Raw genomic sequence first — 18284 nt, 5'->3', positions numbered from 1 at the left:
CATATGCCCAAGCCCATGCAACTGGGAAAATCATCTGACGTTTCAAATAACTTCCATCACACACTGTGTATATTAAAGAAATATTAGAGTCAGTATTAAAATCTATTTTCTTGGTCCTCCTGTTGCTTTTTTTTTTATTTGGTCACAGGAAACGTCCATATTTGAGACACAAGTAAAGTGTGGTTGCAGGCAGTACTGGAGTTGAGGGAGGATGAGGGGGATGGCATCCCCCCCTGAAATAAAAACAGTAAAAATCATCCCCCCTGTAAAACTGCCATCCCCCCTTTCCATCCCTTATGTCATTTCATCGATGAATGCGGTTTTACTGCTATTTCAACATTTAGAGTCATCACCAGAAAAATAACACCAGAAAAATAACACCAGAAAAATAACTTGTTATTTGACAATTTTCACCTATTTCAAGTAAATTTTCACTTGAAGTAAGTAGAAAAATCTGCCAGTGGGAAAAGATTTATCTTCTCATTAGAAGCAAAAAAATATGGTTCCACTGGCAGATTTTTCTACGTATTTCAAGTGAAAATCTACTTGAAACAGGTGAAAATTGTTGTTTTTTCAGTGATGAGTCTTGTTTTAAGTGTGATGAGATTCTTTTACTAAATGAGACATTTTAACTAGAAATAAGACAAATATTCTTGTTAAGATTGTGAGTTTTTGCAGTGATCCATTTTACGTATCCTGTGAAGGACAGAGTCATATTGATAAGTTCAGAAAGTGTTTTTTATTGTTGTGTTTTGATGTATTGATGTAAGCCCAGTGGATATTTAAAGCTTACAGAAGGCTGCATTTAACTGCTGCTATGTCATTCCTGCAGTATTTCTGCAGGTGTTTTGGTCACTGCTATTATTTGTAATATATTATATTATTTGTAATCAGCACAAAGTATCTGTCCCCATATGATAAATCACCATCCCCCACAACTGGAGTTCTGGTTGCAGGTGATGGCCGTGCTTCCAGACCCTTGGGGTCACACTTCCACAACACCGCTGGCACCTTCCCTGGACGGATATATTTAGACCGCTGCTCACTGGCTGGAGCTGACACACAATAAAGGGGGTCAATGCTGAGTGTGTGAGGGTGGGGAGGGAAGGCTCGCCAATGTGACCGTACATTTATCGACCACGCCGTTGCCTTGGAGTGTTTGACAGCTCGAGAGAGCCGGGGCCCGGGGGACGTCCCACTGCATTAAGAAAGCTCTCTCCGTGGGCCGTGTCAGCCAATGAGCAGCCAATCCTCGGGGGGGCTGCCATGTTAATTAAATCCAGAGCTGTTTGTCGGTGCCGGCATATGATGCACAGCGCTATCGCTGTCGAGGCGAGATTGCTGCAACCCCTGCAAACAAATTTGCTTCCTCACCATGGAGGCAAGACATCTCACTACAGCAAAGACCGCAGTCATGTCAGGATCGGGTTGCACCCTGTTACTCAAGAGGCAAATCGGCAGGGCAGAAACGCAACACCGACCACAGGAAACCAACTGGGAATTATGAGGATTTCTGACTATGTCAAGCACCACGTAACTTCTGAAGGCCGAGAGAGAATCGCCTTCAGGTAAAAGCTCACAGGGTGGAAGCCACACACTAGGGATGGGCGAAAAAATACCAATTCAACTCCACCTTTTTAACTATAAATCTATCACCACATTCAGTCTTTGGAGCCAAATCACTGCTCTAAAAGATACTAAATACTACTAAACTACACCAATTAAATTGAATTAATAAAAACAAATTAAATGAGTTACACCTGTACTGCAAAACTGGAATGACTCAGATCCGCCATGTTTGTTACACAAACACGTATCAACGGGAATCTTCTTTCTTTCTTCCTTTCTTCCTTCCTTTCTTTCAGGCTCATTTCTTTCTTTCTTTCTTTCTTTCAGCTCATTTCTTTCTTTCTTTCTTTCTTTCTTCTTTCTTCTTTCTTTCTTCTTTCTTTCTTTCTTTCTTCTTTCTTTCTTTCTTTCTTTTCAGGCTCATTTCTTCTTCTTTCTTTCTTTCTTTCTTTCTTTCTTTCAGGCTCATTTCTTTCTTTATTTCTTTCAGGCTCATTTCTTTCTTTCTTTCTTTTTTTTCAGGCTCATTTCTTTCTTTCTTTCTTTCTTTCTTTCTTTCGGGCTCATTTCTTTCTTTCTTTCTTTCAGGCTCATTTCTTTCTTTCTTTCTTTCTTTCTTTTTTCAGGCTCATTTCTTTCTTTCTTTCTTTCTTTTTTTCAGGCTCATTTCTTTCTTTCTTTCTTTCTTTCTTTCTTTCTTTCTTTCTTTCTTTCTTTCTTTTCTTTCTTTCTTTCTTCTTTCTTTCTTTCTTTCTTTCTTTCTTTCTTTCTGGCTCGTTGTGCGTGGATTTAACACAGAACCATAAATCAGTTTTACACAAAAACGTCATCAACAGGAATTTATCGTTTTTACCGCGAGATACAAATTCTTACCGTGGGGAATTTTTTTGACGGTATATCGTGAACGGTAAAATATCGCCCATTCCTACTGCAACCCCTGCAACAAATTTGCTTCCTCACCATGGAGGCAAGACATCTTACTACAGCAAACACCGCAGTCATGTCAGGATCGGGTTGCACCCTGTTACTCAAGAGGCAAATCGGCAGGGCAGAAACGCAACACCGACCACAGGAAAACCAACTGGAATTATGAGATTTCTGACTATGTCAAGCACGACGGAACTTCTGAAGGCCGAGAGAGAATCGCCCTTCAGGTAAAAGCTCATAGGGTGGAAGCCACACATTAGGGATGGGCGGTATGGACTAAAAAAATGTATCACCATAATTTCTGGCATTTATCCCGATAACGATAAAAAAATACCAATTCAACTCCACCTTTTTAACTATAAATCTATCACCACATTCAGTCTTTGGAGCCAAAACACTGCTCTAAAAGATACTAAATGCTACTAAACTACAACACATAAATTGAATTAATAAAAACCAATTAAATTAGTCCACCTTTCTTCTTTCAGGCTCATATTTTTCTTTCTCTTTCTTTCTTTCTTTCTTTCCTCTCTGGCTCATTTCTTTCTTTCTTTCTTTCTTTCTTTCTTTCTTTCTTTCTTTCTTTCTTTCTTTCTTTCTTTCTTTCTTTCTCTTTCTTTCTTTCTTTCTTTCTTTCTTTCTTTCTTTCTTTCTCTTTCTTTCTTTCTTTCTTTCTTTCTTTCTTTCTTTCTTTGATTTAACAAAGAACCATAAATCAGTTTTACACAAAAACGTCATCAAGGGAATTTATCGTTTTTACCGCGAGATGACAAATTCTTACCGTGGGGAATTTTTTTGACGGTATATCCTGAACGGTAAAATATCGCCCATTCCTACTGCAACCCCTGCAACAAATTTGCTTCCTCACCATGGAGGCAAGACATCTTACTACAGCAAACACCGCAGTCATGTCAGGATCGGGTTGCACCCTGTTACTCAAGAGGCAAATCGGCAGGGCAGAAACGCAACACCGACCACAGGAAAACCAACTGGAATTATGAGATTTCTGACTATGTCAAACACCATGAACTTCTGAAGGCCGAGAGAGAATCGCCTTCAGGTAAAAGCTCACAGGGTGGAAGCCACACATTTGTGTGTAAGCCACACAAATGAATAAATGGGCTAAAATAGCATCACCACGTCAAATCTAAACTGCATTTGACAGCTTCATCCCATCAACTGATGAAATGGAGCGACACATTCCTGTAACTGGAAGCCTACAGTACAGGCTTCCCTGCACCAGAATGTAAAGACTGAGAAAGTGAAGCAACAATTCATGGCTTCTTAACAAATACCGTCAACTAGAGATGGGCAGTATGGACTAAAAAATGTATCACGATAATTTCTGGCATTTATCCCAATAACATTAAAAATGACACTAAAAAAAATACCAATTCAACTTCATCTTTTTAAATATAAATCTATCTCACTCTCAGATCTGCCATGTTTGTTACACAAAAACGTCATCAACGGGAATTTATCCTTCCTTCCTTCCTTCCTTCCTTCCTTCCTTCCTTCCTTCCTTCCTTCTTCCTTCCTTCCTTCCTTCCTTCCTTCCTTCCTTCCTTCCTTCCTTCTTCTTCCTTCCTTCCTCCTTCTTCCTTATTTTCATTCATTCTTCCTTCCTTCCTTCCTTCCTCCCTTCCTTCTTTTCTCCCTTTTCTTATTTCCTTCCTTCCTTCCTTTCTTCCTCCCTTAATTCCTTCTTTTCTCCCTTTCCTTATTTCCTTCCTTCCTTCCTTCCTTCCTTCCTTCCTTCCTTCCTTCCTTCCTTCCTTCCTTCCTTCCTTCCTTCCTTCCTTCCTTCCTTCCTTCCTTCCTTTCCTTCCTTCCTTCCTTAATTCCTTCTTTTCTCCCTTTCCTTATTTCCTTCCTTCCTTCCTTATTTTCATTCTTCCTCCCTCCCTCCCTCCCTCCCTCCCTCCCCTCCCTTCCTTCCTTCCTTCCTTCCTTCCTTCCTTCCTTCCTTCCTTCCTTCCTTCCTTCCTTCCTTCCTTCCTTCCTTCCTTCCTTCCTTCCTTCCTTCCTTCCTTCCTTCCTTCCTTCCTTCCTTCCTTCCTTCCTTCCTTCCTTCTTCCTTTCCTTATTTCCTTCCTTCCTTCCTCCCTTAATTCCTTATTTTCTCCCTTTCCTTATTTCCTTCCTTCCTTCCTTCCTTCCTTCCTTCCTTCCTTCCTCTGCCACAGCAGAGGCTCACCGGCCAGATGAATGATGATTGGTGTGTAAAGTGTATGAAAATATTGCCATGCAGAAAGGGAACTAGCAAAGCCGTCATGGATAAATGAAAAGCAGTCGACTACTTTCAACAGAATCCCTGATCTATCATCCTCCTATGGACACTGTTGTAATATCACTAAATCAACTAAACCTAAATCCTCATTAGAGCGAATTTAGAAAATCAGGCTGCGAAATGGAAAACCCAAACACAATCTGTAAATTCAAGCTAAAGCAGATGAACGGAAGGATTGTGGATTAACGGGAGAGATTTGCCACTCCAAAGTCACTCTCACACCAAACGGAGCCAAATCAAACATCTCAGTAATACTGTGACAGATGGATAATTGTGTCATGTTGTTATCTGCTCACTTGCTCGGTACCCAGAGGGGATTCTGGAGGCTTTAAGCGCAAATGGTAATTGTTTTAGAGTGCTGATGCTAGTCGAAAAAACATAAACCTCGTCTCCAGGAAATTCTGTCTTTTTCGAATTTGAAGTAAGTCCAAAATGTGAATCTTTCTAATATATGGTCGGAATTTGTATTTGTTTTGGGGCTTTTTCGCTTTGTTTCACTGATCCATCTGTCAAAGCATTTTTACTAGCTACATTTAACCCTTGTACTGTCTTTGGGTCAAAATGACCGAATTCTCCTTCCTTCTTCCCTTCCTCTTTTCCTCCCTCCTTCCTTCTTCCTTCCTTCATTCTTTCCTCCCTTCTTCTCCTCCTCCTTCCTTGACCGAATGACAGCACGAGGGTTAAAAAGAAAGAAAAATGGCAAACACTGCACTCGAAACTGAACACGCTCGCTGGACAGTTTTCTCTCCAAAAGCCCAACAGAATCAGCCTGAGTGCATGAATCATCACTGAATCATTTCTAATATTCATCTAATCACAATAAGGTGCATGTGAAAGAAGCCACCACGGTTGTGTGTGTGTGCGGTCCATTTGTGCAGGTAAGTAAGCGGCTTTCCTACAAGAAACCAGGGGATTCAGGGCAAATAAACATGCTGTAATCAAATGCGGGCTGTGGCTGCAAATTGCTTTGGGCTGTAATGAAACAGGTTGTGGGGAGCGGGCGAGACCACCGCGCAGGACTAAGCCTTCGTCAAGGGAGCCTGATCCCATCAGTGCAGGCTGGAATATCAACAACAACTACTAGCTGGGGGTATTCAGTGTCACAGTGCACCAGAAGAAAGATCTAAGTCTGTATGAAGAAGAGAGAGCTGTGCAAAAGTTATATAAACGTTAAAAAATGACAGAAACCCAATAGGGCGTGGTCACCAAGGTGCATTCTGGGACGCGGGGGCCGTGTTGGATGCCTCGTGAGTGTAAACAAACAGTGTAGTAGCAGCGTAGTAGCACCAAGTGAACAGACGGAACACAAAAAAAAGATGTTAAAATGCCGGAAAGGAACTGGAATTTCCCGCGATACCTTAACAAGGAAGCCAGGGAGCGGTATATGGAGAAAATAATGATTATTAACGGTTTGGGTCCCATATGAAATCCCTACTAGTGAGGACTTACTGCCGCAATTCTGCACAACCGGCGTCTTCAGCTACCCTTGTTTAGGAGTGTTTGGCAGCTGCTTTGGTAAAGTTTGACTCGCCATGTGTTTCAATAAATTTGTACAACATACAGTACATGTTTTGTATTACTCTTACTTTTTCTTTTCTTTTTTTTGACTGCTGTATTATGCGGAAGAGGCTCCGAGGCGTGAGCAATATTTTTGTTTTCCTCGTGGGATTATTTTTTTCCTCTGCAATTACAAATAGAGTTAAGATTTTTTTTTTCCTCAACAAACTAGTTTTATCTGCAGATTGGGGTTAATCGGAGCGCAGAGAGCTGGCCAGCAACTGCATTTAGCTGGAGAAGAATCAGGAATAAAACCCGTATGAAAGATCGACCCCGGTCTGTGTGAGTGTTTGTTTGTGGTTTACTGTGGAAGGTTATGTTTGGTCGTTACAGCCGCGATCCAAGCGAGCCGACAACTCTTTTACTCTTTTACTCTCTTATCTCAGATACTTGGCCTCCGTGGTTCTTCCTCCGAGCAGGAAAGCGGTGAAAAGTTAAACCATTAGCGATCTTTTCCCCACGTCTGTTATGTGTGGAGCTGCTGCAGCTACAACACAGCAATGGGTTACCATGTTTTACAGAATAACGGAAAGTAACGATTACAAGTAAGACACAACGAAGAGGGAGCACGTCTGTACACAGTGCTCAGTGGTCCGAAAGAGCAGCTAATGTAGCATCCGACAGGGCGGCTCCGCCAGGTGATGACGTCAAGACGACCAAGCCTTATAGTGCTGTAGATTTCAATGAAACCTGTTCATCCCCAAGAACTTCAGAGATAGATTACAGATATGATATTAAAAACGAGTAAACGTCGGTATGTTGCGTGGATGCTATGATGCTAAAGTGGCACAGACTTGACATATCAGACGTAAATGCAAACGTCACTAGCCATCAGCCACTCCAAACTTTAGGTTAAGAGCACCTCACAGCAAGCTTCTTTGAGGCTTATCTGCCTCGTCTTATCTGAGAACCGTGGAGGCCAGAGCTGGCTGATACATCCTCATAATTTATGAGCAATTAGGGCAGGTAGTGTAGGTCCGCAAGCTCCACTCAAACATCACAGTGAGTGGAAAAGCATGAGTCATGGATGATGATGTGATGTCGCCTAAGGCTATGAGCTCATTTCATTCACACTGGTACGGCTTATTAACTGGAAACTAATATGATTCTAGTTGTCACTTGTCACTCAACTGAATCGAAAGTCACCACTTGGTTCATTTTTTTTTTTTCCACATGCACAGAAATCAATGGCCACCACCGAGAGGGGAAGGCACCTCTTCTTTTAATTATACCGGATCCACCAGCATCCCTTAATAAGCACAGTCCATTTGCATGCAAATCAGACCAATTACTAGCACGTAGCTGGCACGTGAGTATCATTTCACGTAGCGGCATATCATGCCTCATTTACTTAGCATAGAAACATAAGCTTCTATGTAGAGTTCACTGTTATTCTCTGTGTTCACTCAACACATATTTAGCACTTGAATAAGAAAACAATTATTGCTGTTAAATGTGTAAAACAGAAATTGGATAATTATCTAGCGTCACTTTCTAATTCAACAGTAAAAAAAGCAAAGGACAGTTTTTTTTTCCAATAAACCTTTTTTCTGGGACACAACAACACTGAAAACATCAAACATTGACTAATTTGCAGCTTCTGAGCTAAAATAACCACAAAGTGTCTCACAATACAACCACAAGTGATGATGCAAGAAGTCATTACTACACTGAGTAGAAGAGACGTGGCCTTGGGAATGATGGCAGAAACAACCAGCAAGAGATCAACTCACAAGTTTTATGGACATTTGATGACATGCAACTAGTTTATCAAAGCAAACTTCTGAAGCCAACTGTGGTCTCAACTAAGGGAACTATCCTAAAGTGTCCTAATAAAACAGAGAATTTTATTACAGTCAGTACTGGAGTTGAGGGGGGATGAGGGGGGACGGCATCCCCCCCCCCTGAAATAAAAACGGTCAAAATCACCCCCCCTGAAATAAAAAACGGTCGAAATCATCCCCATGTAAAACTGCCATCCCCCCTTTCCATCCCTTATGTCATTTCATCATTTACTGCTATATCAACATTTAGAGTCATCACCAGAAAAATAACACCAGAAAAATAACTTATTTGACAATTTTCACCCTGTTTCAAGTAAATTTTCACTTGAAATAAGTAGGAAAATCTGCCAGTGGTATTCTCATAACTTGATGCCTTCGGACCTCCTCAAAAATAAATGGGAGACAGATTTAAAGGAGCAAATTACAGACGACACTGGCACAAATAATACAGGGAATTTTTTTTTTTTTTTTTCATCTTCCATCTGTCTTAGACATGCTGTCATTCAGTTTAAAATTGTACATCGTCCGCACTGGTCTAAAGTAAAGCTCTCTAAGATCAGTGCTGATATCGACCCCACTTGTATTAGGTGCGGGCGAGATCCAGCCACTCTCCTACACGTGTTCTGGACGTGTCCAAAGCTTCGCGCTTTCTGGCAGCCCATCTTTGAGACCTTTTCTAAGATCTTTGCAAAAAGGCTTGCACCGTCTCCATTCATTGCACTTTTGGTGTAACTCAGATAGACTCCCAGCTAGAGATGTGGGAAAGAATAATTGGTGGCTTTCTGCTCTCTCCTCGCTAAGAGACTGATATTGTTGAAATGGAAAGATCCAGCACCTCCAACATACAGTCATTGGTTTGGGAAATTATGTACCACATCAAGTTGGAGAAGATCAGATACACAATTAGGGAGTCTACTAGAAAATGTTATAACATTTGGCAGCCTTTCTTAATGTTTGTTGAAGATATGGAGGCAGACAGTATAGTACTCTAAACCTCTGTTACTGTCCTCAGTCATCTTTACTATTGTATCTCTTTTGTTGCCGTTTGCTGCTCTTCTTGTGTGTTCTGTTGAACTAGGGCTGTTCGATTAATCAATTTTAAATCGTAATCGCGATTATGTAATTCGAACGATGTTAAAACATGAAAATCGTAAAATCGATTTTTTCACTTTTTTTTTTCTTTACCTTGTCTGCACACATATTAATGATTGATACCATATTAATGATTGATGGAAATACCTCTCAATACCTGCGACAAGTGCCCCATTACACACCTTTACCTCCTTCATGGGTTGCATTATTATTTAGCATGCAAAGACCCAGTTTAGTTTAATTAGAAAATGTCTTGTTTTATTTAATTGGAAATATAACTTGCTGTATGTTTGCAAGTGCTGATTTGCTGATTTTTTTTCCAGAGATAAAACTTATTTTACAGAGTTTTGCACTTTATTCATTCATTTTTGGTTTAATAAGAGCAAAGTTTGCACTTAAAGCCCAATGGGGCAAATGTTAAATAAAAAACAGCATATTTGAAATCATTTCTTTGCCTTTTGTCAATTCACAAATAATCGTAATCGTAATCGAAAATCGGATTTTGAAAGAAAAAAAATCGAGATTTTATTTTTGGGCAAAATCGAACAGCCCTATGTTGAACTTATGTTAAACTGTAAAACTAGGGCTGGGCGATATGCAAAAAAAGTGATCACGATTTTTTTTCCCATATTGAACGATCTCGATTTTTAATCACGATTTTTTTTAAATCAGAAGATCCCCCCTCCCTTCTGGAATAAAATAGAAAGAAACCAGAGATTAGTTGTTTTTTTATTAACAAATAAAGCAAATAGCATGTTTTAACAGAATCCAGAATGCTACCAGTGGTACCCACCGAAAAAACTAGGGATGCACCAAAATGAAAATTTGAGGCCGAAAACTGAAGCGGAATAAAATTTAAAGACTTTGCTGAATACTGAGTACCGAATAGCCTACGGAATGCGGTTGTTCACAGTTTTTCATTTATTTTGCCATTTTTTCACAATTGCATAGATAAAATTGCAATGACATTATTAAAAACAAAAACAGTAAACTAATATGATTTGAGCCACTGTCAAGCAGCTGGCGATGCGGTTGCTTAAATTGACCAACAGGTGGCTCTCTAACATCACAGATTGTGTACTGTGCGTGACTCTGACGCTGGTTGGTAATTAAGGAGTTAAAACTCACTTGCCACTTACGGGACTCAGTAGTCAGCAGAAACGGCAGTTTTATTACATTTATTAACTGTAGTACCGCTATTATGAGAGGTTATTTCTCACAGTATTAGCCTAAAAGGGACTTAAGGCTGATTTATGGTCCCGCGTTACACCAACGCAGAGCCTACGGCGTCATCTGGTGAGCTCTGCTTGTTGCCTCCGCGTTCCGACACAATCACTCCGCTGAGCGCGCACACACACACGCACACACGCACGCACGCACACACACACCCATGTCGGGGCCGCGGAGTTTCTGAAGTCGGCGGTGATGAGTAATTTGTGGTACAAGCAGAGCGAATCACAACTTTAATGAGTGCGGTTCGAATACAAAATACATCCATCACGAAGGGCATTTTGTGAATCCATCACACCCTCCTCCTGTACGCTCCGGAAGAAGTTGTCCGGCGAAATAAATAAATAAATAACCGCTAACCGTGAGTCCCGGTCGGCTCGAAGCTAAGCTAACGCTAGCCTGCGGTTGTTGTCTTGTAGTTTTATCTCTCTGGTCACGCTTGCTCCCACCGGTGCAGGGGAGGCAGATGTGACTAGTTTTACTGCTATGGTCATGCAACTTGCCGCGGCATGTCATGCATGATCAATTAATGCAGACAGCGCGGGTGCCAGGAAAGCGGGTTGTGATTGGTTGTCGTGCACTTTGCTGCAGCATGTTTTGCACGTGATCGAGAAAGTAGACCCACAGCTGATCACCGTGATCGAACTTAATTTGATCGCGATCACAAATCGAGATCGTATAATCGCCCAGCCCTACTGTAAACTATAACTTGTAAAACTAAATAAAAATACCTTGATCAAAAATGTTCCTTCAGGGGATATTTTAAAAAGTTAAAAGATATTTGTGCCATCCTAAGCAGCATATCTACCCACCACAGATATCCTTACTTGACTAAGCCCTATGTAGGAGGCAGGAGACAATCATGACTGGTTACTGCAACGGCTGAGCCTACACGGGAGGTTGAGATCCTGATGTGGCATCAGTTTTTTCATGATCCTTGGAATTCCAAAGTCCCGATTGTGATGTTAAAACATACAAGTTTTCCAAAGATATAGTGAGTTATATCCACAACAGCAGCTCTATGAATCACAGCAATCTCTTGTCAGTCTCAGCAACATCCCACAAGGAGCTGTGTTTTATTTGTCATTTGTAACATAATGAGATAGAGGAAATAAATATAGGAGGGTGACTCAGGGGAACCTCCTCTGCGCCTGAAATCATCCTCTGACATCCAACATACCACAGATTAATGACAGGAACAGACTTATCGGCACGTGGAGTATCAGCCAGTGACAGATGAAGGCAGTGTATCAAAGGGCAGGATGTCAGGAGCCACTGATCACTCATGAACAACACAACGTGGCAGGGATGCACCGGCATCTGTTGACGTCTCCCCAACAAACCATATGCCCAGTGGCGGAGCGCAGGTCTCAGTACAGAGGGGGTGGAGCATTCTCCATGGGCCCTTATGATAGTCATTTTAACGTTCAACAACACCTCATCCTACCCATTAAACAACATTTATTCTCACTTTTATTGAGCCAAGCATATAGGCCTATGCTGCAGAAAACAGAGTAAAGTCACAAACTTGTTCAGAAGAACACACACACACACACATAGGCCTGACAGCTGTCAATCACATAATGAATTTAACTTGTAATGCACTTTTTTTATTTCACCTTTATTTATCCAGATAAAAAACCCATTGAGGTCAAGACCTCTTTTCCAAGGGTGACCTGGCCAAGGAAGGAGCAGCACCCGTCCACACACAAATAACAGCAATCGTAATAAACGTAATAAACATTAAAATGAGAGTGCAAACTGTTAGCGAATAAAGTGCAATAGTGGTGACTTCAATAATATGTAAAAAACAACTTCAGAGATAATTTAAAATTTAAGAACACGGGCACATGTAGTTTAAAAACACAGGCACTGCCGAAAGGATTCCTGTTGTCGTTTTTTCAGAAGTGAGCGAAAAGGCTTCAAAAGAAACAAGTTCAGGCATTTTCAGTTCATTTTGTAAGGTGCATTCAATGAATCTCAAAGTGCTACACTTAGACCATTATTCATTCATACACATTCTCACCGGTGATGGTAAGCTACATATTGTAGCCACAGCTGCCCTGGGGTAGACTGACAGAAGCGTGGCTGCCATATCGCGCCAAACGGCCCCTCCGACCACCACCAACATTCATACACACTCAAACACATTCACACGAGGCAAGGTGGGTAAGGTGTCTTGCCCAAGGACACTACGACAGCAACTGGGACAGAGCGGGATTCGACCCGCCAACCTTCCGATCATTGGACGACCCGCTCTACCACCTGAGCTACTGCCGCCCCATAGCAGAGCCCACATGGCTCTGAAAACTCAGATAGTCACGGACTGACTCAGTTCCATCTTTGATACAGCTTAAATACAAAAAAAAAAACATAACTGGTCTAAAATGACACAATCTATTTAGGTAGATATAGACACAGCGGTCTATAACATCATTTCTGAGCTCTAGAACAGAGAATAGACTCGGCGGTCTAGTTGACAACAACACAAAGCACATTTAAATAGGCAGGTGGTCAAGGCTACACAACATTCTGAAAAAGAAATTATTTATGAAGGTTACACTGACTCACCAAAGCTGGTTGACTCTTCCATAAAACTTTGTACATGCTTAGTCCTCTTTTAAAGTTTAGAGCTCATCTCCTTCATGGCAGCAAATTTGCTGAGTCTGCAAATTGGCTCAAACTGTTAAGCCTGATTTATGGTTCCACGTTACACCAACGCAGAGCCTACGCCGTAGGGTACGCAGCGATGCGTACGTACGTTGCGCGTCGCCGCGTATCCTACGCCGTAGGCTTCGCCTTAGGCTTCGCCGTACCCTACGGCGTAGTTTCTGCGTCGATTTAACGCAGAACCATAATTCAGGCTTTACAGCCAATCAGCGTTGGCTCACAGCCTTGATGCGTTCAGGACAGTTGTAAAGTAAGAATTAGCCTACACTGGCCGCACAATGCACATTTTATCGTAATTATAGCCTGCAATTTACGATTATATATGAACGTATCACACAAAACGGGGCCTTATCATTGGGCCCTATGAGCTTGTGGGCCCCGGGGCGCCCGCCCCCTCGCCCCCCCCTCTGGCTCCACTACAGCATATGCCGCAGATTATGAACTTTTCAGGCAAGAAATTTGGGAAATTAAGTAATCAGAGCCGTGCAGCCCGCAGTAGCTGCCAAACACTTAGAACAAGCAAAACATTAAAACTGAATAGGCTCAGCTGTCAGATGATTACAGGGGAGACATCACAAGTACCGGCTCGAAAGTCGTCCACTTTGACCAAGAAAAACTTCAACTTCCTTTTATAGTCCAGGGGCCAGAACCCAAAATTTCACTTGTCAGTATCACTCAAGGTTACCAAACTTGCTTATAATTTTTGAAAATATCCATGTCTGTAGATGATATTTTGGTATGATAACCTTCCTGAGTGGCAGCTGGATCAGAGTTATCAGCTCATGAAGTTAAAACCCCCTTCAGAAAATTACATTTTAGATGCTGCTGCATATCCTGGTTTAGACTCATGTACAGGAAATCTGTCAATGTTTCACAATATTGTCTTTGGTATCATTTTAAAAGGGAACCTTTTAAGCATTCATTCAAGCTAAGATGTGAATCTTTCTGACCAACACAGAGGTCACTGCAGCTCTTTAAACTATAAACAACACACATTTTTACACAATTTTCGCCTAAATGATATACTATCTTTAAGCCCTGTGTCATCTAGGAACAACAGAGACACAAAATACAAAAACTGGAATACTCACAGGACCATAAGGATTTAGGAAATGTATAATATCCCCCTAATATATCATTATTACAGGTCATTGTGAGCCTTAAACTAGAAGAGCATCATTAGGCTCCTATGAAACTATAACAGCCACTAATGTCACAAACTGGTCTTACCATGCAAATACATGACATAACAATGAGATAAGGAACCAGCTTACTTTTATAAACTAGAGAAACTAGAGACTAAATTAGAGACACAAAATACAAAAAAAGAATAAATACAAAAACTGGAATATTCACAGGACCATAAGGATTCAGGAAATGTATAATATACCCAATTTAGAATCATCAATTAACCTGAAGGGGTGGGTAACTTCATGAGATGATAACTATGATCCAGGTGCCACTCAGGAAGGTTTATCATGGCAAAATATCATCTATAGACATGGATATTTTCAAAAATCACAAGTAAGTTTGGTCACCTTGAGTGGTGCTGATATCTGATCTGGAACATGGACTATTATTGCCACACGGTTGGGCCGGTGGAATTAGTTTCACGGTGCAGGTGGAAGCCGCAAATATACACCACAGCAATACAAAAGACAGAGTAATAATAACAATGCAGACAAAACTGGACAAGGCACACAACAGCACATATCAAGACAGGACGACCGAAATAGGACAAGGAATTAAGCATTGAGTAGTCGTACGGCCGAGGGAAAGAAAGAGTCGTTGTATCCCTTGTTCCTTTTACCCAGTGACTTATATATAATCCTCCTCTGGGAGCGGAGGCGCTTAAACAGATAGCTAGCAGGGTGTGAGGGCTCCTCAATTATTTGAGTTGCCCGTGTGATGGTGTGGTGTTTGTAAAGGGAGTCCAGTGGTGGGGAGTTCATGTTTAGTGATTTTGGAAGCCCTTTTAATTATCCTGTCCAGTCTGTGTAGAACAGGGGTGTCCAAAGTCGGTCCTCGAGGGCCTGCATGTTTTAGATGTGTCCCTTTTTTTAATCAAACCGTGATACAAGGAGCTTCAACAGAACTATCCAGACTTTGATGACAAGGTGGTGACGACCGTTAATTAGAATCAGGTGTGTTGATGCAGGGAAACAACTAAAACATGCAGGACAACGGTGTTCTGCCAATCCATGCTACCTGCCGAGAAATGCTACTTTGTGGTTCTGCGCACAGTCGATTTTCAAAGTTTGATTGCCACGTCCATCATTTCTTGCACAATGTAAAATTGATAATATGGGATGTTGAGTATTTGATCCTTCAAAATACACGACCCATGACATGAATTGCATTACACTTTGTGAACATTATACGATAAAGAGAGAAAAAAAACAATTCTATCGCTTTATTTGATATTCATTCAGTCATTCGCCGTTATTTAGCCAGGCAGGTCATTAAGAACACATTCTTATTTACAATGACGGCCTGGCAAGAGACAAGGACCATTTGGGGGGGAAAGGAAGTGGGCTAGGGAGTAAAACACAGTAAAATTGTAGCTCTGCGAAGGTAGAAAACCATAGCATTGTTTGGCAAAGCAGCAGAAATTGGCAGGACACCGACTTTGGACACCCCTGATGTACAGTAGAATATGGAATAAAACTTTATTAATCTCACAGAGGAGAAATTTGCTTGTGCAGCAGCAAACATACACACTCTCAAAAATTTTTAGTATGAGAATGTATAAAAAAAAGTATATCCTAAAAAGAAAAAATAACCAATAACCAATACAGAATACACAAAAGAAATACTAAACAGACATATTAGTAGTGTATGGATGTAAAAAGCACCCAGGGTAATGATCCAGCTCATCCTTACCTCCAGACGGTCCAGGCTGATGAAGCTGGCGATGGCAAATCCATCAATGATATCCTCCTCCTGCGAGCTGGACTCGCGTCTCTTGCGCCGGGGGGGGCGCGGGGCTCTGGCCGCCTTCCTGCCGGCCAGGGGGGCCAGGGAGGCGGCCAGGGGGGGCGCCAGGGAGGCGGCCAGGGAGGGGGCCAGGGAGACGGCTACTGCTACCGCGTCCCCCCCCGGGCTGCGTCCCTCCCTGTCGGAGCCGGAGGAGTTGTTGTTGGGGTCGGGGCTGCGGGAGGAGCGGGCTGTGCGGGCTGCGTCTCCGGCAGTCTCCCGCAGCCCTCCGCACCCGCTCCCGCTTGGTCCGGCATCTCCGAGCCTGCTGCAATTTCCCATCCATAGTGTTAGAAAAAGAAAAAAAATAATAAAAATTGGAGGGGAAAGGGGGGTGAATAAATAAAAAAAGAAGAAAAAAAAAGAAAAACCAAAGAATTGTAACTCCACAGTACGTGCACGCCTACACGCTCCCGCAACCGTGTGAAGAGCAAATTGCCAAATAGGCTGCGCTAAAACGCACCGAATATGTGTGTGCGTGTGTGTGTGTTTATACCTATGTGTGTGTGTTTATATGTGTGGGTGTGTGTGTGAACGGCAAATATAGGCTTTAAACACTCAGTGACCTTGAGTGTAAAACCTCCCCAATCTCCATTATGTCTCCAAATGTTCAAGTATCCCACCGACCCGGGCGGCGCAGCAGCAGCAGCGGCAGCAGCAGCGGCGGCTGCGGAGCTGCGGATCCGCGGATCAACGCGCGGTCGGCGGTTCCGTCACGATCGCCGCACCGGTGTCACAAACAGCGGTGGCAGTGAGTGGAAAAGCAGGTGCAAAAAAAAAAAAAAAAAACACAAAAAAACAGCGAAAACACTTCCAAATCCACACGCTATATTACTACACGCCCGCTTCGCAACTTTTGTTGCGGAGGAGGGGGTGATAACAGCGGCGGCGCAGCGCAGACGCGCAGCGGCAACGCAGGGAAATCAGGGAAATCATGTCTGGCCGCTGTTGTTTTTTCCACCTAAAACCCCAACGATCCGAGGCTGTGGTGGAAAAGGGAATAAAGAAAGAAAAAAAAGATAGATCGGGGTAGTATACCCGCCCTGGAACCGTGCACGGACAAGTATAACGCTCGTCGCTCCGTTGGTTTGATAATCCCCGGTGCGTTGAGTTTTTAAAGCATATTCCTCTCTGCGCCTGCGGGCAAAAGGATACCAAGTCCGAGAGCCACTTATATCCTGAATAAACCAACCATCCAGCGTGTAATCAAACTCCACAAGGCGATTTCCCCAGCACAAATACTGTTGAGTTTCCTATAAATCCACTCCCGTCCGTCCCTGCATGGGCTCGCTCAGCCGCTTCAGCCGCTCATGGTATTTCCAATTCGCATAATAAGGCTTTGATAAGTGTCCTTAAAGCGACAGGAGTGATTAAAATCTCCTCTGCCCCCCTTTCTCATTCCCTTCATCCGAAATTAAGAGAGGCAAGTCAAGCTTCAGAAAAACCCACAGAACTGACGTATTTCCGCCACCCCCTGGCCCTAGAATTTAACCATTGGAAGGAAACTGGTGTTAGAAAAAAAAAAAAAAAGAAAAGAAAAAGGGTGGCAGTGGTGGGGAATGAATGAATGAATGAATGAATTGTTTATTTCGGTTACATTACATTATTTGCAATTCAAACTGTGTGTGTGTGTGTGTGTGTGTGTGTGTGTGTGTGTGTGTGTGTGTGTGTGTGTGTGTGTGTGTGTGTGTGTGTGTAAATGACAAAACACTTTCATACAAGTTTACACTCATCAGTTTCACACAAAAAATAATAATAAACTCTGTAACCGAAAAAGGAATAGGCTGAAGCCAAAGCTTATATTTGCCTACCCTGTACTTTCCAACAGAAAACCCAGATTATCTGCAATATGAAAAGAAACAAAAGAGAAATTTCCCTTTAAATTGTTCTGCTTAACTAAATTATACTCCAATCATTAACATTGTAATCCTTAATTATTTTACTTTTTTCAATATTTTTTTAAAATTCAACAGAGATTTACACAGTTTCACTTCATCACTAAGTTGATTCCATAATTTGACTCCCAAAAATGAAACACATCTATATTTAACATTAGTCCTCACACGACATCTTTCAAAGACCCACAGCCTTCTTAAATTCTCTCTCTCTGTCTCTCTCTCTCTCTCTCTGTCTCTCTGCTGGGCACATTTTGTCACACAATTCACTGTGTCTGCCAGAGCTGATGCCAC

General features: G+C 42.1%; 1 protein-coding gene across 1 annotated transcript; it reads right to left on the bottom strand.

The window, feature by feature from the left end:
- Positions 1 to 11319: 11319 nt before the first annotated feature.
- LOC133450853 (fibrosin-1-like protein) lies at positions 11320 to 16859 on the bottom strand. Its single transcript, XM_061729756.1, has 2 exons — positions 16003 to 16859; positions 11320 to 11337 (listed from the first exon to the last, which is right to left on the bottom strand). Exons 1-2 carry the CDS (start codon positions 16375 to 16377, stop codon positions 11320 to 11322), a joined length of 393 nt encoding a protein of 130 aa, XP_061585740.1. The 5' UTR covers positions 16378 to 16859.
- Between the last annotated feature and the right edge of the window lie 1425 nt (positions 16860 to 18284).

Source organism: Cololabis saira, chromosome 9, assembly GCF_033807715.1.
Source record: "Cololabis saira isolate AMF1-May2022 chromosome 9, fColSai1.1, whole genome shotgun sequence".
Lineage (NCBI taxonomy): Eukaryota > Metazoa > Chordata > Actinopteri > Beloniformes > Belonidae > Cololabis > Cololabis saira.
This window is presented reverse-complemented; position numbering and strand designations above follow the sequence as displayed.